The sequence below is a fragment of the Hyperolius riggenbachi genome, chromosome 9, assembly GCF_040937935.1.
Source record: "Hyperolius riggenbachi isolate aHypRig1 chromosome 9, aHypRig1.pri, whole genome shotgun sequence".
Lineage (NCBI taxonomy): Eukaryota > Metazoa > Chordata > Amphibia > Anura > Hyperoliidae > Hyperolius > Hyperolius riggenbachi.
In genome coordinates this window covers 147825648-147852692 of record NC_090654.1, presented here as the reverse complement: position 1 = coordinate 147852692, position 27045 = coordinate 147825648, and the positions used below count along the sequence as shown (strand labels likewise).

At 45.0% G+C, this 27045-nt stretch overlaps 1 protein-coding gene across 5 annotated transcripts in view; it reads right to left on the bottom strand.

Annotated features, from left to right (window-relative positions):
* The window catches only part of SUN2 (Sad1 and UNC84 domain containing 2), a 981481-nt gene that overhangs the window by 550706 nt on the left and 403730 nt on the right, over positions 1-27045 (bottom strand). For all 5 annotated transcript variants that reach the window (XM_068253600.1, XM_068253601.1, XM_068253602.1 and 2 more), the window contains one exon: positions 22713-22843. In XM_068253600.1, coding sequence (XP_068109701.1) covers positions 22713-22843 — 131 coding nt within the window. The remainder of the gene's footprint in view (positions 1-22712; positions 22844-27045) is intronic.

Here is a 27045-nt window from a genome sequence, read left to right as displayed (position 1 = left end):
CATGATAAAAAGCTACATGATAAAAAGCTACATGTTAAAAAGCTCTTGTAGTGTGAACATGCCCTTAAGCAATAAGCCCTTCATCACATCACAGCTGGACTATTGCAATGCCCTCTATGCAGGCCCTCCAAATAAAGACCTACACCACCTGCAACAAATACAGAATGCTGCCAAAAAGCCAACCCTGCTATTGCCACGCAACATCAATCCTTTGCTCACTACAATGGCTACCCATAAAATGGAGAATCCTTTTCAAAATTGGCATGCTAACTGTAACGATTGTGGAATCGTATTCGCGGTCAGCGCACCAGACGTGCGCTGACGCGGCGGATTTCCTCCACAAGCGTATATTTGAGGACACCCAGGCTAGGTGCTATGCACCCGCAGAGGGCAATTCCCTCCGGCAGATGGCGCTGTGGAGTGCAGGCGAACACAGTCGCTGCACAGCCACAGATGCCAGACGGGAATTGTACAGATCCAGGACAAGGAACGATCAGGCAGGGCTGGATAGCCCACAAGAAACAGAGCAAAGGTACAGAACCAATGTGTGTCCACCAAACTAGTCGCCACCCAGCGACGGTGAACACACAACGGCGGAAACGAAGTGGGAATGCAATCGCAAGAATGGCGATTGCCGACAGAGACACAAGACTGAGCAAAACAGGGCACGAGGGTAGCAAAGGCACAGCAAATAATACAATGAGGAGATATGGAAAATAACAAACGCTAGCTAACCGCGAACACCGCACTCATTCGCAACAGTGCACGCGGTTATGCGCGGTCTTCACGTGATAAGCACAATAGAGACAAGCACGCCTACCTAACCATTAACAGACAAACATGAAACAGAGGACGCGAGCGCTTGCTTAACGGTTACCTCACCGAGCCTCCAGCAAGCGTAGCAGACAAGACAGATACACGAAAACAGGGACAAGCGAGAGATAGGATCCACAGCACTAGCGAGAAGCGAGTGCGATCCAGGTACAGAGTAGCAGAACAGAAGTATCCCCAGCGCTAGCGAAAAGTGGCTAGTGCGATCCCAGAAGACAGAACAGAAGGATCCCCAGCGCTAGCGAAAAGTGGCTAGCGCGATCCCAGGAGACAGAACAGAAGGATCCCCAGCACTAGCGAAAAGTGGCTAGCGCGATCCCAGGAGACAGAACAGAAGAGATAGCTGGTAGCAACCGCTGCACCAGCTATACTCCAAGAACAGAGATCAGAACCATTTCCTGTCGACCACCGTTGGGACAGGACAATGGCAACAGAACATATAAACAGATAATACAACCTGACTGGGCTAGAAGGGGAGCCTAAAGCAACCCCCCAGGAATTAACTATACTAGATAGCAACGGCTGACACTCCAGCAGTGTCCATCAGGAACAGACCATGGAAGGGAAATGACCAGCAAAGCCTTCTGGGAAACATAAAGCTCTTATAGTGCCAGTCATCAAAGAAGGCAGGTAGGGGATTTGCATAACGAATGTATGCAAATTCCCCAGCAAGAGAACAGACCAGAACTTGCAATGGAAAGACAGGTCTCTGTTCCAGAGTCCTGCAGCATGCAAACCTAAACAATGGTCAAAAGGCTTCCTGCCTGCGCAGGCAGCTGAGCGGATTCTCACACTAACATTCAAATCCCTACACGTAGGCCTAGGATACCAGAAAAATTTGTTGCAACTGCGTCACACCTCCCATAAGGACACATTTACATCAAAACTGAAAAGCCACCTATTTAGTCTGGCATTTGTGTCTTCTGTGCATGCGCGTACACTTTGTATGGAGCTACCTCGGCTAGAGTCTTGGTGGCTTGAACCCTAAGCACTTCCAGACTTAGATCTCTCTTAAAGGCCTGCACAAATGCAGCGTCGCATGCCTCCTCCAGATGACCAATGACGTAGGTCAGCTGAGGAGAGTTACTGTACCTTTAACGCTGAGGTCAGATGTAGGTAGAGTAACTGTTGGTTCTGTCTCAGTAACCCCATCTGAGCTAAGGTTACTGGTGACATTGGAAGCATCTGCAAACGCAGTTACACAAACATACCTCCCACATAGATGTGGTAGGTATGTATGGGTATGTATGTTAGCAATAGCAGGTGAACTGTACCTGTCTGTCTGTCCCCCAAAGATTTTGACAGTACCTGGTTTTGGTAAGGGAGCCAGGTCTGGGTCTCCTGCGTGTCCCCAGGGTAGTTGCAATGGCACACGGGGGAGCCCAGATCAGTGCCAAGCACTGTTTCAACGGGGATATAATCCAGGACCCCAACAACCCAATCTTGACATCCCATTACCCAATCAATGGTAGTGACCAGTGGCGTAGCTAAGGAGCTGTGGGCCCCGATGCAAGTTTTACAATGGGGCCCCCCAAAGCACTCTATACATAACAATTGATACGGCGCACCAAAACCTACCAAGGACAACCACAGTGTCAAGAAGGAGCAAGAAGGGCATGGGGAACAGTTTGTTAGAGATCACTGCAAATATCTACAGAAGTGATTATTATCAGCACAGGACCAATAGAGAGCTAATACTGTAGTTGAGGGACGAACCTTAGGGGCTCCTTTGGCCCAAGGGCTCCGATATGTTGCCTACCTCTGCACCCCCTATTGATATGTCCCTGATGGTGACTTGAGCTTGTGAAACATGAGTGCAAGCGCCTCTGACTCCGGTAATAGTGAAATATTTTCCTGGGAGTATATCCTTTGCTGTAACAAGGTGTGAATGGACCAAGGTAACATCTGCACCAGGGTCTGGAGATTCACAGTGACAGGCTGATGATTTTGGGGGCCACTGTGGATCTCTGAGCCCCCGACAAGCAATACAGAGGATGAGGTATGTGGTGGCTTGGAGTTGTTAGCCCCCTTAGGACTTGGCGTCCTTGCGGTGCTAGCTGCCTGGCTAGGTGGGTGCGCTGACTTACTTGCTCAACAGGTTAGTTTGGTGTAATCGTGCCTGCGACACAGCTCACACCAGGACCATGCTGACTCAAGGCTCACTGCCTTCTCCCCAGTTCTAGGACATGGCTGTGTCCTTGGCAGGTATTGGCGATTTGCATCTGTCTGGTAGCAGGAGTCGGAGAGTGTCCGGTACCACATGCTTGCGAATGTCCTGTATTGCAGGTTTTTGAAAGTCTGGCACACAGTGATGACAAAAGTGTCCACCAGCTCAGCGGCTTCTTTTACAGTCTGAGGCTTCAGCTCCAACACAAACTCTCACATCTATAAGCATAAAGCTGGTCCTGGATGATCAAATCCTCAAGATTATTATTATTATTATTATTGTTTCATATTGGCGGAATGTGGTGCATAAGCGGTTAGCCACATCCAAGTAAGAGTCTGTGGACCGTTTTTGGATAGTAGAAAACTTTTTCCGGTATACTTCTGGAGTAAACTGGAACTAAGCGATTAAGGCATCCTTGATAGTATTATAATTGCTGTCTTGGCCTACAGGGGGCCAAGGCTAACTTTGTAGAGCAACAATGCTTTTTTTAAAGTGTAACTGTCAGGCAAAAAATCAAGTCTTTATTTTTATCTGGTAAACAAGTAATAAGGATCAGAGGCGCCTCTAGGCACCAGCTGATAAGCCAATTGCCTGGAGTGCAGATTTATCTGGGGGAGGCTTCCAGGGGGGGTTATTTTTCCTGTCCTAGAGACTGAAAACTGAGGGTGCGGAGATAAAAAGTTCTAATGAAAGCATCTGCTACTGAGCCTCACATAAGGAGTCTACAAAACTTTTGTCTACAACAAACTTATTCTCAATCAATATTGTAGTATGTATATTCCATATGGAAACAAATGTCTAGGAATAAAAAAAAAAGGCCTCTATGGATGAATACAAAGGTTAGAGATAAAATGAAGTGGAAATAGAATGCCTATAAGGTCCTAAAACAGGAGGGGACCGAGGCTGCATTAAGAAATTATAAGGAGCGCAATAAAAGTTGTAAAAAATAAATTAGGCTGGCAAAGATTGAAGCTGAAAATCAAATCGCTAGGGATATCAAATCTAACCCAAAGAAGTTTTACAAGTACATAAACTCTAAAAAGAGAAAGGTTGATTGTATTGGACTCCTAAAAGATGAGGGTGGCAACTCAATGGTGGATGACCAAAGTAAGGCAGAGTTATTAAATGCTTTCTTTGCTTCTGTCTTCACAAGGGAAAGATCACTGTTGCAAATTACAGATGCAGAAGAGTCTCATTCTTCCAACTGTAATATTAAATACTTAACGCAGGAAGAAACGAAGGCACGACTAAATAAATTACAAATAGACAAGGCACCTGGCCCGGATGGCATACATCCTCGGGTCCTAAAGGAATTAAGTTCAGTTATAGATAAACCCCTTTATTTTATCTTTTGTGACTCTCTTTTTACTGGCAGAGTCCCAGTGGATTGGCGTACAGCCCACGTTTTCCCATTATTTAAGAAGGGTAAAAGATCAGATCCAGGAAATTATAGACCTGTAAGCTTAACATCAGTTGTATGCAAACTATTTGAAGGGTTACTAAGAGATACTATACATGACTTCATAGTAGAAAATAATCTTATTTCTCAGCATCAACATTGGTTTACTAAAGACAGGTCCTGTTTGACTAACATGCTCAGCTTTTATGAGGTAGTGAACACTAATGTGGATATAGGGAATGCTGTAGATGTGATATACTTGGACTTTGCAAAGGCCTTCGACACTGTTCCACACAAAAGTCTGGTGCAAAAGCTGAGGATGCAAGGACTGGGGAAGAGTCTGTGTGCATGCATAGGGAACTGGCTAATGGACAGAAAACAGAGTTGTGGTCAATGCATCATACTCAAAATGGGTGACTGTCAGCAGTGGGGTCCCACAGGGGTCTGTACTGGGTCCAGTGCTCTTCAATTTATTTATTAATGACCTAGTAGATGCAGTAGTAAGCAATGTTGCTATTTTTGCAGATGATACAAAATTGTGCAGAATCATCAACTCTCAGGAAGATAGGGACATATTGCAACAGGATCTGGATAGGATGGCTATATGGGCACATAAACGGCAGATGAAATTCAATGTTGAAAAATGTAATGTCATGCATTTTGGTCGTACCAATGGTCTAGCACCATACAAAATAAATGGGATACAGTTGGGGACATCAAACTTGGAGAAGGACTTAGGAGTACTCATCGACAACAAGTTAAATAATCATACTCAATGCCAAGCCGCTGCAGCTAAAACTAACAAAAGTTTGGGATGCATTAAAAGGGAAATAAACTTGAGATGCTAGCATAATATTGCCCCTGTTTAACTCTCCAGTAAGGCCACATCTGGAATATGGAATTCAGTTCTGGGCATACAGGAAAGATATTGCAGTTTTAGAGCAGGTGCAGAGACGAGCAACAAAATTGATACGTGGGATGGAAGGTCTCACTTACAAAGAAAGGTTAGATAAACTGGGTTTATTTAGTCTAGAGAAAAGTCACCTTAGAGGGGATCTAATTAACATGTATAAATACATCAGAGGGCAATATAAAAGCTTGGCGGATGAGCTTTTTGTCCCTAGGCCTTCTCAAAGGACTAGAGGACATGATCTGCGCATGGAGGAAAAACGTTTTAGCCATTTATTTAGGAAAGGGTTCTTTACAGTAAGAGTAATTAAGATGTGGAATGCATTGCCACAGGAAGTAATTTTGGCAAATTCTATACCTGCATTTAAAGGGGGCTTAGATGCTTTCCTTGCGTTGAAAGACATCCATGGCTACAATTACTAGGTAATGACCAATGATGTTGATCCAGGGATTTTATCTGATTGCCATCTGGAGTTGGGAAGGAATTTTATTCCCTTTTGAGGCTAATTGGACCATACCTTGTAAGGGTTTTTCGCCTTCCTCTGGATCAACAGGGATATGTGAGGGAGCAGGCTGGTGTTGTACTTTGTTCCCTGGTTGAACTCGATGTATGTATGTCTTTTTTCAACCCAAATAACTATGTAACTATGTAACACTTTGTATGACATTCCCTAATTAGTTGTTATCTCGGGATCTAGACTGTATCTGTTCACTCCTGTCCTGCCCCTCCTTATGACAGTGAAAAGAAAACACATCAGAAGAGGAGGATGGTGTCTTTCAGGGAAGCAGGTACAAGGCATTCCAAAACGGACTGGCCAGGGGCAAAGGGGGGAGATTTTCCTCCAGGCTGCTGGTACAGTGTCTGGTGCATTGAGGTTTTTCTTGTATAAGGCAATGTGAAGCACTAGGCTGGCTGAGGAGGCTTGCCTTATGCAGAGTCCATAGAAAAAAAAACTGTCTGCTCTCTCACCATAGTAAAGATTGCATGTGGACAGCTTGTTAAGGTATTATACCGGTTGAAAAGATTTTGACTATCACTAGACTCCATGAGGGCTGCTGCAGCCTTGTGTGAGAGACTGGCAGGGCAGGAGTCACATTACAGGCAAGTAGCCCCTGTGTGATGTGGGACTGCAATACTATCTATGATCTCTGCTCCATCTCAGTATCTCTCCACTTCTCTTCTCTCCCTCATTCACCTTTGTTTCCCCTCTTCCCCTAGTGCTGGCTGTCTTCTTGTCATACAGGAAAGCTAAATAAAAGTGCTTTTCTCCCCTCTCTCTATGGATAGTGTAATGGTTAAGGGCTCTGCCTCTGGCACTAGCAACCTGGGTATCAAACCTCAGCAAATCTCAGCTATTCCTGCTCAGTAAGCCAGCACCTATTCAGTAGGAGACCTTGGGCGAGACTCCCCAACACTGCTACTGCCTATAGAGTGCGCCCTAGTGGCAGCAGCTCAAGCAATTTGAGTCCGCCAGGAGAAAAATGCAATACATTTGTGCAATACAATACAATACAATACAATACATGTTCCTTGTCATTTTCTACTTTGCCCCCTCATCTTACCCTCACAATTTTAATCACCCCAGTCTTGTTATTAGTAACCCTAGCCTATAGCTGTCAATACATGCATTCATTATATTCATTATTTTTTGTACCGGCCAGACGGTAGCTGCACAGGACAAGCCCTGTTTTGCCTTTTTTGCCTACACAGACTTGAAGCACCTGAAAGTGGATTGCCAGTGAGGCTGCGGGGTGGCCAATACCCTGAAGGCGAGAACAGGCCCAAGAGGCCGCAGAATCTGGTGAGTCTCTCCCCGAAGGGGGGGCTTTGCTTTCATCTGCTATTTGAAGTACAAGCATTGTTGAGCGCTTACCTAACTATACATAGAACTCTGAATGCATTCATTATTACCGACAGATTATTTCACCTTCGCCTAACTACCTGTGACCTGGATCCTGGCCCAACACAGTTCATGTTGAACTGCCCCGACCTGTTCGTACCGGTATTCCTCAAAATTGTTAACTGTTCCTTACAATCAGGGATATTTCCTGCTTTACTGAAGGAAGCAATCATCAGGCCTCTCCTCAAAAAACCCTCCCTGGACCCAGATGCAATGACCAGCTACAGACCTGTCTCTAACCTTCCCTTTCTGGGCAAGCTAATTGAAAAAGCTGTTTACCTCCAGCTAGAAGCCAAAATCCTACAAAACAACAGTTATGACCCATTCCAATCTGGCTTCAGGAAACACCACAGCACTGAAACTGCCCTCATCCAAATATGCAACCACCTGCTCATGGCAAGAGACAGAGGAGAGTGCTTGATCCTCATACTGCTAGACCTTTCTGCAGCCTTTGATACAGTTGACCATGACATCATCGGGCTACCACCCACAGACCAATGGGCAGACGGAGAGGGTCAACCAGTCTTTGGAGCAGTTTTTGAGATGCTACGTTGCAGAGGCGCAGAACGACTGGGTCAAATTTCTGCCCTTTACGGAATTCGCACAAAATAATTTTAAAAGTTCTTCCACCGGGTTTTCTCCGTTCCAGGTAGTGTCTGGAAGATTGCCCAAATTCTCACCATTGCCGGTGGCCTCCACCCCATTTCCAGCTCTGGAGGCCTGGCAAAGGTCTTTTAAAGACATTTGGCGGACAGTGAGAGATAGCTTGCAAAAGGCGTTTTTGAGTCAGAAGGGGCCAGCTGACAAAAGACGTTCGGTGGAGTGGAGATTCCAACCAGGAGACTTGGTTTGGGTATCAACACGTCATTTGACCCTGAAACAGCCCTCAGACAAATTGGGCCCCAGGTTTGTTGGTCCGTTTCCAGTGGCGAAAAAGATTAACAACGTTACTTATAACGTTGACCTGCCCGCCAGCATGCGTGGGGTAAGGTCATTTCACGCATCCCTGCTCAAACCAGCAGTCCATGTGGGCTCTACTCCCCCTCCTCCTGTCATGGTGGATAGTCAATCTGAGTTTGAAATAGAGAAAATTTTGGACTCACGCATTGTCCAGAACTCGGTACAGTATCTGGTACATTGGAAAGGGTATGGCATTGAGGAGAGTCAATGGGTACCAGGGACTCGCATGCATGCGGACGAGTTAAGGAAGGAGTTTCATGCCTTACATCCCGAGAAACCTGGGAGGAGTTGTCCGGAGTCCACTCCTCGGGAGGGGTACTGTGAAGATACGTGGAAAAGCCGCCGTTTCTCAAGGTGAGGCGGCTGTTTCCGCGTCCAGCATGGCGTCACAGCGCGGAAAAACCACTGCATGCCGCATAGGCAGAGCGTCGGAATCCGCATTGGGAGCGGCGGAATCCGCTTCGGAGGCGGCGAACTTGCCGCATGGCAGTGGTCCTGACAAAAGGGTTGAGCATGGGGAAGTCGCCGCTGGTGTAGTGAGCGGTGCGGCGGCTCCCACGCTCGGTTCGCTGGATACATTGCAAAACAGTACTGGTGTGGCTGGGACTGATAGTCCACCAAGATTCAGAGTGACACGCGCGCGCGCACAGAGGCAGAGCTTATATAACAGCCAGAAGTGAGTCAGCTGACCAGGCTGGTCAGCTGACAATATTTACACCTCTCATTGGTCCAGCATTTGGGAGGGGCCTGGAGAGTGTTTTGGTATATATACTGCTGGCTGTTCAGTTGCTGGTTGTCTGGCGTTGCGATCACTACGTGGTAGCACGCAGACCTGAGTCAGATCCGAAAGTGTGCCGGGACCAGCTGGAGCTGTAATCCTACACTTAGCTAGATTTGTTGATAGTTTAAAGTACTAGTTTGATTGTGATTATCTGTTATGACCTTCTGCCTGCCTGACCATTCTCCTGAACTCTGATCCTGTACCTTGTCATTCTGATACTCTGTTGCCGAATCCTGGCTCGTCCTTAGACTCCGCATCTGCCTTCTGATTTTGTACCTCGATATTTCTGATACCCTGTTGCCGAACCCTCCCTGTACTTTAGACTTCACCTCTACTTTCTGAATCTGTACTTTATCTGTCCGTGTGTTTACGACCTGGCTTGTCCGACCTCGAGAACCGACCTTACTGTTAGAGGCGGTTTCCAGTCCTGATAGTGACACTCCCTCTTGAGTGTCACTCTCGTTCTGTCGTTCCTTCTCTCAGCCTGACTCCTCCCTTCGGGAGAGTCCAGAAGAAATTAGGCAGTACTCCTTACTGCTCTGAGGCCCAGTCCTCTAAATATTACTGTTTGCACCAAACACCCTCACTCTACTCAGGTGTCCAGAGGTTAGCTGGTATATCGGATTATCGGTGATACTGCAGATCATCTATAATCTGGTAATACAGTATCTGTATTCCCAGTGATACTGCAGATCACCGGTAATCAGATTCTCTCTGTGTTACACAGATCGTTACAGAAACTTTTGGTCCCAGAGCCTTCTGTCATGCTGCCCCTACATTTTGGAACTCCCTACCTCAACAGATCAGGACAGCTCCATCCCTGGCCGTGTTTAAATCCAGACTGAAAACCCACCTGTTCAGTTTGGCATTTGCAGAATTATAACTTTTGTTGTGTGAATACTTCATCCTACTACCAATTACTGAATCTGAGAGAGCCTAAGCGCTTTGAGTCCTATGGGAGAAAAGCGCTATAGAAATGTTATTGTATTGTATTTCACTATGATTGGATGTGGTGATTATCAACCACCCACATCAATTATACTTTTGATCAATCTGTTGCAAAAATGTATCAATATTATGATCAAACAGTACATTTTTTAGTTGGACACAGTGGTATAGAGGTGGTAGATCTGCAGCTCGTAGTATTGCACTGAACCACTACTGTAATATGATTATTTTCTGGTGAAATGCTGCAGCATTGCGATTATTTTAAAGGGGGGCACAAGTTTCCTCGCTTGGAGTGACAAAATGCCTAGAGGCGCCCCTGAAAAGGATGCTAACCAGGCCAAGCGTGAAAAATCCCTCTTACTTTTCTTGTCCATAAAAGATCATTCTCCAGTTTCCCTGGCTCTCATTTGGTACATCTGCTGCACAAAGGAAGTTGCAAGGCATGCTGGGTTTTCTTTCTTCCTTCCTTTACTTTCCCCTCAGATTTAACTAATGCAGTCTGATTGGCTGAAGCCCCTTTCCCTCCTGTTTTCCCCTCCCACACACACTTTTCCTCTCTGATTGGCTAATATTATTCATGCTGAAAAGCTGCAGCCACACAATAACAATGCACTTTCTACTGCAGAGCTGGGTGGGAGTGTCTGAAGACTGGAAGGAGAGAGGCCAATGCAAACACAGACAGAATAAGGGAGGAAATTATGTTAGGATTGTCTTCAAGATAGACTGAGAGTTAAGATGGAAAATACTAAGATGGATTTTCTATTTTTTAGAAATATCACTAAAATCAAAATGTGGACAGTGCAACACTTATGTAAGTAGAGCAAGTATTTATCTACGTATACAGTATATGTGTTTTTTTTTCTGAGATTGTATGGCTGACAGCTCCTCTTTAAGATTCTTAGAGAGTTCTCTGCCATTAGGTGCCATTGTGAACTGTTCTAGTGACCAGTATAAGAGAGAGTGAGAGCAATAATACATGTAGGTAGAAAAAACAAAGTCTTGTAAAAGTAATACCTTTTAATGGCTAACTGATAAAGTTAAATAATGCAAGCTTTCTGGGATCTAGTCCCCTTCTTCAGGCATATTTCCAGATGTAAGCTGTAGTAAAACACTGATGCAGGGAAATAGCAAACATGAAGATGGCAGTTGTACTGGTTGCTGTTTAGCAGTTAGATGTCAGGTGATCAGCAGGCTGGAGCCAGTGAGCTTATGCAAGCAAACATGAAATCTAGCAGGTTTCTGAAGATAGTGAAGCCAAGTCAATCATGTTACATAAGGAGTCATGAATCCCATTCCACAATTTAAACCTTCTGTTAATGTCTTGAACATTTTCATAAATTTGTACTCAGAAATCTTTCTTGCTTGTTCATTTTTGAAGTTACCCTTAAGAATAAGTACTTTTAGATCTTGCATGGTGTGTCCTGGTTCACAGAAGTGTTGGCCCACTGGTGTGTCCATTTTACCCTCATTAATTTTAAAGCGGTGATGGTTCATTCTTGTGCGCAGTTTTTGTCCTGTTTCTCCTATATAGATTCCACTTGAGGGGCATTTCATGCAGCGTATCATGTATATACGACATTGGATGACTCGCAGGAAAATTGGTCTTATATTTGATGATATTTCTGTGAGTTTGGTATTTGTATTTGGCTTGTGCACAAGATATAAGGGCAGGTCTCACACCTTGTGTTATTGCAGGGTAATGTGCCTGGAGTTTCTGGTGTAGATAATGCACTTCTGATAATCATTTGTCTCAAATTGGGAGGTTGTCTGAATTTTCCCTCTACGGGTGCGTAGCACCTTTTGCTGGGTGCCTGCAAATATACGCTTGTGGAGGATTTCCGCCATGTTAGCGCACGCGTTGTGCGCTGATCACGGAGAAAGTTCCACAATCGTTACACCTACATATATTGTTTGGCTAACACGGTACAGAAACATTTTTACTACTATCATCATGCAAGATACCATAATGTACCGCACACATTTGGAATGTAAAACCCTACTGAAGAAATTGGCACAACTGGACAGTGACATCTTTTTTCTATCAAAGTGCAAGAGAGAAAATCTAATCCCAAAAGGTATTACTATCAGAAACCCAATTCAGCATACCTTCAACACCCATTTTTCACAGCAACTCTGCTACAGAACAGCGGAAAGGATCAGGAATCATCTCATTAAGGTTTGTTACAGCAAGAAGAGAATTACCCAAGATAATCTACATTTACTCTATTCTACAATGCAAGGACCAGATCAGAAGAGATAGCTGGTAGCAACCGCTGCACCAGCTATACTCCAAGAACAGAGATCAGAACCATTTCCTGTCGACCACCATTGGGACAGGACATTGGCAACAGAACAAACAAACAGATAAGCAATCCTAACTGCACTAAGGAAACCTGTCTAGTGCAGTTTTCCAGAAATTACTCTAAGCTGTTCTTCAAACAGAGAGTAAGGCTAACACTCCTCCGGGAGTGTTACATAGGACAAAATCCTTATGAACAGCGAAGCATTGTGGGAAACACATAGTACTTATAGTACACGCCTCCAATGAATGTGGCCAGGCAATTTGCATGACAACGTATGCAAATTCTTCTGCAAGCACAAGCTGCAAAACTGACAGAAGCTCTTCTTTCCAGAGTCCTGCAGCATGCAAACCTAAACAATGGTCAAAAAGCTGCCTGCCTGCACAGGCAGCTGAGCAGATCATCACAGTACCCCCCCCCCCCCCCCCTCCAGGGTCGAATTCCAGACGACCTTCAAAACGCTATTAGCAAAAGACTCCAACCGAAGACTCATGAAGGTCGGGACAGCCCGACAAGGTCCAATTCCAGAGTCAGTCCACCCGAAACCGACCTCATCGGAAACAGAAGCCACCGAAACATGCCCATCAGCACTACAAGTCTCAGCATAACGCCCATCAGGACTGTGAACACCAGAGAAGAAGCCATCGACACCCTCCAGACGATACCCACCACCTTCCAAGGAGCGTCCAAAAATACCAAACTTGCCACAATACCTGTTCGAAGTGTCCCTTACAACACAAAAGCCACCGTTGTATCTTATCCAGGGTACCAAGCAAAATTTCTCCCGGAATCTCCCAGAACCTTTTGAAGCTCCACAGAGATCCCAAGAGGGCAGAACAATCACCAGGCTCACATGGAGAATTACCAAGAACCCCCCTGGAACCAATGACAATTCCGGATTCAGAATTACGAGGACACCCATCAAGATCAAGACTTTCAGGGACCACTTCTGGGCATGCAAGCAGGCAGGCTAAATCAGAACATGTCTCCACCAAGGAAGCATCTGAGTACGCTGGTAACCGAGGCACACTTGGGCTTTCTGGGTCACAGAGCACACTGGGGTACACCAGCACAGGAGAAACCTCAGGACATGTCGGGGAACTGCCAACCTCAGAGTCCGGCACGACCAGACCAAAACCAGGACCGGGCAGAAAAACATCACGAGTAGCGGTCACAGGTACTGGACTTTCAAAAGAAGGCTCGATCTCAGGCTTAGAGATCTCAATGACTGTAATGGTATCTGACAGAAATCCATCATTGACTACCCATGACTGAAGCTCCACCAGAGCTGAAAAGGTAGCCAGCAAGGCAGCAATGCCCACGGAAGAGGGCAACACCTCAGAAGGACTTGGGGGGCAGGAGACATCTCCTACAAGTTCTGCACCCTTTGGGAGGAACTCGGAGACCTCCAGAACATCAAACAAGACCTCAGGAACATCATTTTCCAGGTTTTCTAAGGATTCTGAACTATCCATGTTACAGGGCAAAACTGGAACTTTATTTTGTGGACAGGGCAGATGTCCCAGGAATGGTTCCACCATAACCTGAGATTGGATCTCATCATCATGAGGGGAATGTACAGGTATATTTACTGGAACACACACTGACTCCCTAACTTAATTCTCACTGTACCCAGAATTCTGTGTGGCAGTCAAACTAGCTTGTAACTCCAAAACTGCAGAAAAACAGGTGAGTATCGTGGCAATACCTAGACGAGCCTTTATGGACACTGCAGGGGATTCTGAGCAAGGCCACATTGACTCATCCAGAGTACAGGGTGCAGAATCAGCACTTCTCTCAGAGCAAGAAAGAGGATCACAAATGTCAGTGTGAAAGGAAAACATGTTTTCATTCATGGTACAGGGCAGGTTCAGAGAAAGTGTCTCTGAATAAGGCAAAGAAGGTTCAGCATCAGATTCGCAAAACCGAAGCGCTGTCTCACTCTTAGATTCGGCTAACAATGTCGAATCCGAGGAACCAGAACGCAAAACCTGCGAATCAAAATTCACTTTAGGTTGTGAAACTGACGCTTCCATAGCGCACACCTCCGCGATCTGCGGAGCAGACTGCAAGGCATCTAGGACCGAAACACTGGAGCAACTGTCACCAGGCAACAGGCCCTTACAGGTGTGAACAGGGTGAGACAGAGACTCATCTGTAGAAGAAATAGCGACATCAACAGGATAAACTTTATTAGGCATATTAATTTTACTTTTGACGCTGCATAGTCGAGAACTTTTCCCCATAGCAGGGTCACAGATGGAAGATCTCAAAGATCTGTTCCTAAATGACAAAGGATCCCACACATCCTTGAGGAAACCGGCAGACTCATGCCAATCACAATCTGCAGGAACATCCGAAAAACAGGCATCTGATCGCACAGATTCAAACTGCACACTGTCAGGAGAGAATCCTTCAGGATTCGCACAGGAATCAACCACAGCGGCACACTCATTCATTTCAGATTGCACAAAGTCAAGACTCTCATGCTTTACCCCAGAAAGGCAGGAACAATCATCCGACAACGATGTCTCTTTATTGGAATCAATTGGTTGGTGTGTGTGCAACTCATCCAAAATTGTCTGCCATACATAAATCATCAGATCCACATCACCCTTGTCACAGTCATCGGAATTAATCAAAAGGTACATAGAATCGAGACAATCATTCAAGACATAGTCGCTTTTTGCGATGTAAAAATCGCAAAAGGCTTTCCAATCAAAATCGAATTCCTCTAGCAAGGCCCCAATATCCCAGGAAGCAAATGGGGGTTCAAACAGGCCAGTATCTAAATAATCTCCATAGGGGTGGAGTTCAGGAACAAGAACAGATTTTTTAACTGCTTTAATATAATGTGCGATCCTACCTATAGCAGGATTCACATAAGCTTTGGATTGGGGCAAAAAAGCCGGAGACGGAACAACATCATTACAAACATCAATAGGGAGTGTTTTATTCCGATGCTTGCGTTTTTTAGTTTTTCTCTTTTCAGCCACTTTGCATGTCTGCTGTTTAAAACCTGAAGTGGCAACAGACACATTGAACTGATTGTCATACTGAAAAGTTTTGCATGGAAGGGAAAGATCAGCTGACTTATCAGCAGCTACACATTTAATCAGAGCAGGTGGTAAGTCAGGCAGTTTAACCTCCTTAGCGGTAACCCCGTGTGTGACACGGGGTAAGCCGCCGGAGGGTGCCGCTCAGGCCCTGCTGGGCCGATTTGCTTAATTTTTTTTTTGCTGGACGCAGCTAGCACTTTGCTAGCTGCGCCAGCACCCCGATCGCCGCCGCCGCGCGCCCGATCGCCGCTATCCGGTGCGGCGCGCGGCCCCCCCCCCCCCCAGACCCCGAGCGCTGCCTGGCCAATCAGTGCCAGGCAGCGCCGAGGGGTGGATCGGGTCTCCCAATGACGTCCCGACGTCGCTGACGTCGGTGACGTCATCCCGCCCCGTCGCCATGGCGACGGGGGAAGCCCTCCAGGAAATCCCGTTCTTTGAACGGGATTTCCTGATCGCCTATCGCCGGAGGCGATCGGCGGGGCTGGGGGGATGCCGCTGAGCAGCGGCTATCATGTAGCGAGCCCTCGGCTCGCTACATGATAAAAAAAAAAAAAAATTAAAAAAAACTGTTGCGCTTCCCCCTGGCGGTATTTTTCATACCGCCAAGGGGGTTAAACCAGTGAGAGAATATCACTGCAAGCAACTGATACAGATTACCATTCCAAGAATTATGTTTTAGCACATCATATGCCCAGGTGAACAAATCGTCTTTTAAGAGCACATAGGCAAACTGAAGAGCCGACGTAGACGGATCAGTAATCTGAAAGGTGGGGTCCAGACAAAACCTCACACACTCAGAAAGAAATTCTGCCTTGGTCTCTGAGTTAAGCCTTTTAAAGCTCTTAAAGACACAGGACCCAAACTCGACAAAATCGTACAAATCGGAATTTCCTTCTACACTGGGGTTTTGGGTTGGGCTGGTCATACTGTAACGATTGTGGAACTTTCTCCGTGATCAGCGCACAACGCGTGCGCTGACACGGTGGAAATCCTCCACAAGCGTATATTTTCAGGTACCCAGCAAAAGGTGCTACGCACCTGTAGAGGGAAAATTCCTGTCGGCAGATGGCGCTGGGGAGTGCAGAGGAACCAATCCTCTGTACCTCCACAAATGCCAGACAGGAATTGTACGAAGCGCAGAACGCAATCGCAAGAGAGGCGATTGCGAATGAGACGAGCAAAGGGACAGGTTGTATGTGTGTGCGCCAACCTAGTCGCCACCCCGCGACAGTGCACACACAACAGCAGATATGAAACAGGAATGCGATCACGAGAGGTGCGATCGCCAGACATGACAAAAGGCAGATCAGAACAGAATACGAGGTTAGCAAAGGCACAGCAAATAATACAATGAGGAGATATGGAAAATAACAAACGCTAGCTAACCGCGAACACCGCACTCATTCGCAACAGTGCACGCGGTTATGCGCGGTCTCCACGTGATAAGCACAATAGAGACAAGCACGCCTAACTAACCATTGACAGTCAAACATGAAACAGAGGACGCGAGCGCTTGCTTAACGGTTACCTCACCGAGCCTCCAGCAAGCGTTCGTAGCAGACAAGACAGATACACGAAAACAGGGACAAGCGAGAGATAGGATCCACAGCACTAGCGAAAGTGGCTAGCGCGATCCAGGTACAGAGTAGCAGAACAGAAGGATCCACGGCACTAGCGGAAAGTGGCTAGCGCGATCCCGGTAGACAGAACAGAGGGATCCACAGCGCTAGCGAAAAGTGGCTAGCGCGATCCAAGGAGACAGAACAGAAGGATCCACAGCGCTAGCGAAAAGTGGCTAGCGCGATCCAAGGAGACAGATCAGTAGAGATAGCTGGTAGCAACCGCTGCACCAGCTATACTCCAAGAACAGAGATCAGAACCATTTCCTGTCGACCACCATTGGGACAGGACAATGGCAACAGAACAAACAAACAGATAAGCAATCCTAACTGCACTAAGGAAACCTGTCTAGTGCAGTTTTCCAGAAATTACTCTAAGCTGTTCTTCAAACAGAGAGTAAGGCTAACACTCCTCCGGGAGTGTTACATAGGACAAAATCCTTATGAACAGCGAAGCATTGTGGGAAACACATAGTACTTATAGTACACGCCTCCAATGAATGTGGCCAGGCAATTTGCATGACAACGTGTGCAAATTCTTCTGCAAGCACAAGCTGCCAAACTGACAGAAGCTCTTCATTCCAGAGTCCTGCAGCATGCAAACCTAAACAATGGTCAAAAAGCTGCCTGCCTGCACAGGCAGCTGAGCAGATCATCACAGTAGGTAGAAAAAAACAAAGTCTTGTAAAAGTAATACCTTTTAATGGCTAACTGATAAAGTTAAATAATGCAAGCTTTCTGGGATCTAGTCCCCTTCTTCAGGCATATTTCCAGATGTAAGCTGTAGTCAAACACTGATGCAGGGAAATAGCAAACATGAAGATGGCAGTTGTACTGGTTGCTGTTTAGCAGTTAGATGTCAGGTGATCAACAGGCTGGAGCCAGTGAGCTTATGCAAGCAAACATGAAATCTAGCAGGTTTCTGAAGATAGTGAAGCCAAGTCAATCATGTTACATAAGGAGTCATGAATCCCATTCCACAATTTAAACCTTCTGTTAATGTCTTGAACATTTTCATAAATTTGTACTCAGAAATCTTTCTTGCTTGTTCATTTTTTGAAGTTACCCTTAAGAATAAGTACTTTTAGATCTTGCATGCTGTGTCCTGGTTCACAGAAGTGTTGGCCCACTGGTGTGTCCATTTTACCCTCATTAATTTTAAAGTGGTGATGGTTCATTCTTGTGCGCAGTTTATGTCCTGTTTCTCCTATATAGATTCCACTTGAGGGGCATTTCATGCAGCGTATCATGTATACGACATTGGATGACTCGCAGGAAAATTGGTCTTGTATTTGATGATGTTTCTGTGAGTTTGATATTTGTATTTGGCTTGTGCACAAGATATAAGGGCAGGTCTCACACCTTGTGTTATTGCAGGGTAATGTGCCTGGAGTTTCTGGTGTAGATAATGCACTTCTGATAATCATTTGTCTCAAATTGGGAGGTTGTCTGAAAGCAAGCATTGGTAAATCAGGAAAAACATCTTTCAGGCGTTTGTCTTTGTGAAGTATCGGTTGCAGGGCTTTCGATATCTTCCTCAGCATCTTTAATCTTGGATTGTAGGTGACTACTATTGGGACTCTGTTGTTTTCAGTCTTTGGGGTGTACTTCAATAGTTCCTATCTAGATTTTAAAGTTGCTCTGTGTATTTGATCATCAACGATTCGTGGATGATATCCCTGATCTATGAATATATTACGTAGCGACATAAGTTGTCTGTCTCTGTCCTCTGAAATAGAACATATTTGGTTATACCTCAGAGCCTGGCTGTAAACAATAGATTTTTTGGTGTGTTCCGGGTGGAAACTATTCCACTTGAGGTAAATATGCCGGTCAGTTGGTTTACGGTAGATGGATGTTTCTAAAAATCATTCTTGTATATAAATTGTAGTATCCAGGAAACTGACATGGGAGGATGAAAAGTTGAGAGTTAACTTGATGTTCTTGTGGTATTCTGAGAAGTTTTTGTGGAATGTGATTAATTCTTCCTGTGATGCTGTCCAAACTAATAGGATATCGTCTATAAATCTGAAGTAAGCCCATGGTTTAATTTCACAAGTAGAAAGGAAGTTTTCCTCCAATCTGGCCATAAATAAATTTTCATACTGCGGTGACATTCTACTTCCCATAGCACTGCCAATTGTCTGTAGATATACATCATTCCCAAATGAAAAATAGTTATTAGTTAACGCTTGAAAGATGTTTTTCCTGATTTACCAATGCTTGCTTTCAGACAACCTCCCAATTTGAGACAAATGATTATCAGAAGTGCATTATCTACACCAGAAACTCCAGGCACATTACCCTGCAATAACACAAGGTGTGAGACCTGCCCTTATATCTTGTGCACAAGCCAAATACAAATACCAAACTCACAGAAATATCATCAAATACAAGACCAATTTTCCTGCGAGTCATCCAATGTCGTATACATGATACGCTGCATGAAATGCCCCTCAAGTGGAATCTATATAGGAGAAACAGGACAAAAACTGCGCACAAGAATGAACCATCACCGCTTTAAAATTAATGAGGGTAAAATGGACACACCAGTGGGCCAACACTTCTGTGAACCAGGACACAGCATGCAAGATCTAAAAGTACTTATTCTTAAGGGTAACTTCAAAAATGAACAAGCAAGAAAGATTTCTGAGTACAAATTTATGAAAATGTTCGAGACATTAACAGAAGGTTTAAATTGTGGAATGGGATTCATGACTCCTTATGTAACATGATTGACTTGGCTTCACTATCTTCAGAAACCTGCTAGATTTCATGTTTGCTTGCATAAGCTCACTGGCTCCAGCCTGCTGATCACCTGACACCTAACTGCTAAACAGCAACCAGTACAACTGCCATCTTCATGTTTGCTATTTCCCTGCATCAGTGTTTTACTACAGCTTACATCTGGAAATATGCCTGAAGAAGGGGACTAGATCCCAGAAAGCTTGCATTATTTAACTTTATCAGTTAGCCATTAAAAGGTATTACTTTTACAAGACTTTGTTTTTTTCTACCTACATATATTGTTTGGCTAACACGGTACAGAAACATTTTTACTACTAGAGCAATAATACCAAATTTAACACACCCACACCCCTTGTAATACTAAAGAGTAACATGGCTCCGGTGAGGGAAGATGTCTAATGTGACAGAATTTGACATTCTTCACTTAGGGGTGTACTTACTTGAGTTGCCAGTAGTTTATACAATAATGTAAGTTGAGTTATTTTGATGGGATAGCACATTTACACTGTTAAACAAGCTATAGACTGACTACTTTACAGTATATAGTGTCATATATTCAGTGTTGTCCCACTAAAAGTTATAATAAAACATATACAAAAATGTGAGAGGTGTACTCACTTTTGTGAGATACTGTATCATCCACAATACACAAACATTGTGTTATGTCATAAGTTTATTTTCACTTCAGGTTCACTTAAAAAATTACCATGGGATAATCTTTAACCATTTAGCCTTTATTAAACATTTAAAAAAGCTAAATCTAGGAATGCACCATTCATTATTTTCTTGCAATGCATTTAGTAAAATGGTTAAAATATTGCAATAAGAACTTCCACTAAAGTGTCAATGACATCATGGTTTATAATTTAAAAGTTTAATTCCACCTAACTAACTGTGTTACATTTGTTAAAAGAATAAGCAATAATTTTAGTCCCATTCTACACACTGTTAGCATGGGCACATAATGGCACATATTATTTGAAACTGTTTACTTTGTTCATCTGAAATCAAATGTTCAGTTATTCCATACAAGGTGTGTAAATACTGGGGGCATCAGAGCTTCCTGCCAGTCACCCATATTGTGTGGGTGTGAAAATATAAACAATAGTTTTGCTGATTTCTGCAGCTAATTTTTTATGCAGGAAGGACTGCAAATGTGAGTACAGTTTCTACACAAGAAAAAAAAATAATGCAACACCAGAATACTGTCAGTTTTATAAATGTATATCTGGCTGCAAATATTACATATAAAACATTAAATTGCAAACACATCTGTGCAACACTGATAAATGTATATATCGATAAGCAGCGCCAATCTAAACCTAAAAACACACAATGTCTCTCTATACCATACAATACAATAGTCCAAATGAGTTCGCTGTGGGGGTATCCAGTAGGGGGAAATTCAGGCAAAACAATTCCACTGCGCTCTCATTCCAGGGACAACGATCTACAATTAAAAAAACAAGCTGCACATCGTGTGATACTGTATTCAACTGGTTCAACAATTCAAACCCGTGCAGATGTGAATAAACAGTGCTTTCACTCGTGACTCCACCACCCGTAAAACGAGAGGCTCACCAGATTTTAACCACCTCGTTCTGCAGGTGGATCTCTCTCTTTATAATTATGTTTCACTCTGGTGCATCAGTGAATCATACCCATATGTTGATATCAGGCGTTTATCTTCTTCACAAAACTTCACTAAAAACACAATAAAATCTCATTGCGCAGTATGTTATCAAAGTTAGCAAACAGCTGCGCTTCTCGCGCCTCCTAATTACTCACAAGCTCCACAGTGAAGGTATAAAGCATGTCAGAGCGGTGCTCCTAAGGCCCCTGTAGGTGTATTCCTGGCGTCCGTGCAGCGTCCCGCTGTCCGGAATCCCCACGCTACTCTGGGCTCCCGCTCTTTAAGCGCTTGTGATTTGTAAAGCACTTGCTAATGTAATACTATGGGGGATTTTTAGAAAATCACATTTCGCAAGTGGGTTCACACACAAAGCATTACATTAGCAAGAGCTTAGAAAAGTACTGCTAGTGGGTTCCAGGCCTAAGACCTCTTTCACACAGGAGGCTGAAGGTGGTGAGTCCACAGCTGGCCAGGAGCTTGATATGGGCATAAAGTCAATAATTGGGGTGTGGCCATGGCCATGCTCAGACATGACATGTCACATTTAGTATGTGGTGGTGGTGTTATCTAACACCACCACATGGTAAACAATAGGTTTGACATTGTAGCCAATTGACGCACATGAAGATATAGCCATAATGCTGAACTAACCATAAAGTACACGATTCAGCCTCCAGTGTGAAATAGGCAATTACTCCCAGCAAACTGGTTAATTGTCTGTCCTTATTTCATCTATTCACTGTACTTGCTGTCAAATTTTCTCACAAAGCTGCACAATTCCTCTATGAGAATAGTCAAAAGTGAATGAGAAATGCAGTTGAGGATTTACCATGTTCAGCTCACACCATGTGTCCTGGATGGGATCTCACCATTAAAGTGGTCTAACACCCAGCATTTCAACTTTGCTTTAAAAGATTGCTTACAGCTTATAAACTATTATGCCAGATTTTTTTTTTTAGCAGAAATTCACTGAATGGATTAAACATGACATTTTAGTGCTGCATTTAGCTAGAAATCCTCCTCTGTGCTTGCTTGTTTAGTTACAAATGTATCTATCTACAATGTAACAAACAAACACTGCTTTGAGAGAACAAAGAGGGCTTCCCCGGCAGGCTTTTCAAAGGTCTATTTGTATTCCAAATAAAGATACATTTGTAACTAAAAGATAAGAACGGATGCGGATTCCTAGTTGAATCCAACACTAAAATGTCATGTTTAACCCATTCAGTGAATTTCTGCTTAAAAAAAATCTGGCATAATAGTTTGTAAGCTGTAAGCAATCTTTTAAAGCAAAGTTGTAATGCTGGGTGTTAAACCGCTTTAAGTATCAAAAACGTAAAGAACCATTATGTGTTATATTATCCAAACAAACTTGAAAAAAAAATGAAATATCAGACTTAAATTAATTTACCTTTTCTAACAAAATATTTAAAAAGAAAAACTTATCCAGGACAAACCTGCAGTTTTGGAGACTGTACTGGGGATACTAGGCTTTCTTCCCTCAAGCTATTATCCTTGACCATTTTCCATAAACCAGATGATTCAGAAATCAAGCCTTGGAGTCCAAATGGATAGAAATGCAATATTCCTGATTGGAAACAAAAGTTTAAATTAAATATTTAAGATTCAAATGCCTTTATAGGGATGGTCAGAATTACCAAATTCCAAATTTGTCTGAACTCGGAGGTCTGATCATCAGAAACCGGACTTTAAAGTGAACCAAAGGTTAAGGTGAAAATAAATTGATGAGATAAACCATTGTATCAATTCTCCTACATATATATTAAATACCTTGGTTTCTTTTTCTGTTTATACACTTAAAAAGTTGATTTAAAGTTTCATTGTCTCTGGTCAATGACACAGTCTTTCCGTGTCACAGAGCTAAAATATATTAACTGCTAGGAAAGAGTTTTATGGCTGTAATTCCTTTTCAGTGAGGGTTTGACTAGTTACCTACTGGAGAGAACCACTCAGTTGTCTACCAGAATGCTTAAGGGTGCCGCTATATTACTTGATTTTCCTGTTCTATTGACCATTCAATTTGATTTACTTTTATCAGCTGGGCAGCACGGTGGCGTAGTGGTTAGCTCTCTCGCCTTGCAGCGCTGGGTCCCTGGTTCGAATCCCAGCCAGGGCACTATCTGCAAAGAGTTTGTATGTTCTCTCCGTGTCTGCGTGGGTTTCCTCCGGGCACTCCAGTTTCCTCCCACATTCCAAAAACAAATGGATAAGTTAATTGGCTCCCCCTAGAAAAAAAAAATTGGCCCTAGACTACAGTACTTACACTACATAATATAGACATATGGCAATGGTAGGGATTAGATTGTGAGCTCCTTTAACCACTTAACGACCGCCCCCAGCCGATGGGCGGCGGCAAAGTCCGGGCCCAAACGACCGCAATACGCCCATCGGCGGGGGCGGCATCAGCGGTGGCTGTGCGGCGATCGCGTCATCAATGACGCGATCGCCGCCGGCAATAGGCTCCGCCCACTCTGCACGGAAACCCGCCGGCCAATTAGCAGCGCCGGCGGGTTTCAAATGCGGCGATCCGGCCAATCAGAGGAGTATAATACACTTTGTTATTGTAACAAAGTGTATTATACTGGCTGCCTCCTCCGCTGATGGTCACTCGTCGTGCGACCATCAGAGAGGACGGCAGCCATTAGCTAGGTGAAAGCAAAACACACTTTGCCCCACACAGACCCCCCGATCGCCCACCCCAGCCCTCAGAACCCCCCCTGACCACCCCAGCACACCAGCATCTGCACCCCACCACCCACCTAAAAACCCATCAATCACTCCCTGTCACTATCTAGGGACGCTATCCCCTAGGTTAGGTCCCTAACTGCCTCCTAGGGTCCCCTGATCACCCCCCCTACCCTCAGATCCCCCCCAGACCCCCCTCCCAGACCACCCCCCTGTATGCTGTATACAGCTATATAGCTGTCTTACCCACTGATCACCTGTCTATCACCCATCTATCACCTGTCTATCACCCCTTGTCACCACCACCCATCAGCGCAGACCCTAAACTGTCCCTTGGGGGCACCTGATCACCCACCCAGACCCTCAGATTGCCCTCAGACCCCCCCCTCCTGATAACCTCCCCAGTGCATTGTTTACATCTATTCTCCCCTGTAATCCCTCACTGATCTCCTATCGTCACCCCCTGTGTCTGCCACCCACCAGATCAGGACCCAGTCTGCCCCGTGCGGGCACCTAATCAACCCCCCACACCCTTAGATCGCCCTCAGCCCCCCCCCCCCCCCCAATCACCTTCCCAGTGCATTGTATTTGATTGTGCTGCAATTGTATTTGATTGTGCTGACATTCAATTTCATTGTGCTGACATTCAATTTCATTGTGCTGTAATTGTATTTGATTGTCCCGTGATTTTTTTGATTGTCCCGTGATTGCCCTTTGATTGGCCTGTGATCGTCTTTGATTGTCCCGTGATCGGCTTTGATTGTCCCGTGATCGGCTTTGATTGTCCCGTGATCGGCTTTGATTGCCCTGTGATTGCCCTGTGATTGGCCTGTGATCGGCTTTGATTGTGTCGTGATTGGTTTGATTGGCCTGTGATTGGCCTGTGATTTGCTTTGATTGGCCTGTGATCGGCTTTGATTGTGTCGTGATTGGTTTGATTGCCCTGTGATTGACTTTGATTGTCCCGGGAATTGAGTGCCCTGTGATTGGCCTGCGATTGCCTTTGATTGTCCTGTGATTGTTTCTGATTGCCTCCGATTCCCCACTCGCCACCACCCCCCTGTCACTATCCAAGTGATCTAAAAACAGTGAAAACTGTCACTTTTTTAGTATCACTAGTGTTAGCAGTTAGGCCAGTTAGCTAGGCCCCTTTGTAAGTGTCAGTTAGTGCTCAGCCCACTGCACCACAGTCACTAATTAGCGTCATCACTGTCGCTAATCAACATTGGTACTATATAGTATCTGTAAGTGATCATTACTGATCGCAGTCAGATCTATTAGGGTCACTAGGATCCACAAAAAAAAAACGCAGTGTTTGCCCGATCAGGCCTGATCGTTCGCCTGCACTTGCGTTCAGCCCGCCCCACCGCAGTGACAGAATTTTTTTTCTGATCACTGCAAAAAACACTGTACAATAGCTGTGGCACTGTAAACCTCAGTTTTGATTTATTTTTTTTATCAAAACTCAGTGAGCACAGCTTTCTACCTCTCAAATACTCCCTTTTGCTAGGTAGGTGCTCTTTTTTCTGCGTAGTCTCAGAGGAATACCCCCTAAATTTAGCAGCCCACCATGGCAAGAAAGGGGTATTCCGATGATGAGGTTCTCAGGTACATGGCCCAGTCGGATGAGGACGATTGGGACGCCTCATTCGACGAATCTTCCGGGTCAGAGTTTGAACCTGAATTGAGCAGTGGCTCACTGACCGATAGTGATGACGAGGTTGAGGTCCCGGCTAAAGCCAGGCGTACCACACCCCATGTTGTTGGACCGCAGGTGGCGCAGGATCAGCCTCAAGGGCAGCAGAGTGGTGTTCGTGCTGGTCTGAGATTTCATAGTGGGGCAGGCACCAGCAGCACAACATCTCCTGGACCTAGCACCAGTACTTCCGTAGACCCTGGTGAAGTGGCGAGCACCAGCATGGAAGTTGAAACTGGTTCGGTGGCACGTGCAGTAAGATCCCAGTCGCAGCCACCAAGAAGACGGGCCCGTACTACCCCTAATTTACCAGAGGTGCTGGCAAACCCAAATTGGCAATCCCCTGATTCCGCCGCACCCGTACTTCCCCCTTTCACCGCCCAGTCTGGAGTCCAGGTGGAGACAGATAATCTAGGATCGGCCCTAGACTTTTTCTATCTGTTCTTCACCCAGGATCTCTTGGACTTAATTGTGGCAGAGACCAACCGTAAGGCCACACAATATATAACCGCCAATCCAGAAAAGTACCTTGCCCAGCCTTTTCGGTGGAAACCAGTCCAAGTTTCCGAAATGAAAATTTTTTTGGGCCTTCTCCTTCACACGGGACTAGTAAAGCAGAATGTGTTGCGGTCTTCACATCATGTTCCCCTGTACTCTGCTGCCATGTCCAGGACACGATTTGAGAACATCCTGAGCTTCCTGCACTTCAATGACAACGAAACCTGTCATCGAAGTGACCACCCTGCTTTTGACCAGCTCCACAAAATTCGACCCCTCATAGACCACCTGTCATCCAGATTTGCAGATGCTTATACCCCTGACCAGGACATCTGCGTAGACGAGTCCCTCATACGCTTTACCGGGCGCCTTCGCATCAAACAGTACATCCCAAACAAGCGCGCCCGGTATGGGGTGAAACTGTATAAGCTCTGTGAAAGGGCCACAGGCTATACATCTTATTTTAGGGTCTATGAGGGAAAAGACTCAAAATTGGAGCCGGTCGGATGCCCTGACTACCTGGGGAGCAGTGGAAAGGTTGTGTGAGACTTGGTGTCACCCTTGTTCCAGAAGGGGTACCATCTTTTTGTGGACAATTATTACACAAGTGTGGCCCTCTTTCAGCACTTAAAAATAGAAAAAATGCGATGCTGTGGCACCGTGCGGCCTAGTCGCCGGGGCTTCCCCCAACGGCTCATTACCACCAAACTTCAACGGGGGCAGAGGGCCGCCTTGTGTGCTGACGACCTGCTCGCGGTGAAATGGAAGGACAAGAGGGAGGTTTACTTCCTGTCCACCATTCACGCAGACACGACAGTTGAAATTCAACGGCGAACTAAGGTCATTGAAAAACCCCTTGTCGTCCACGAGTATAATACTAACATGGGAGG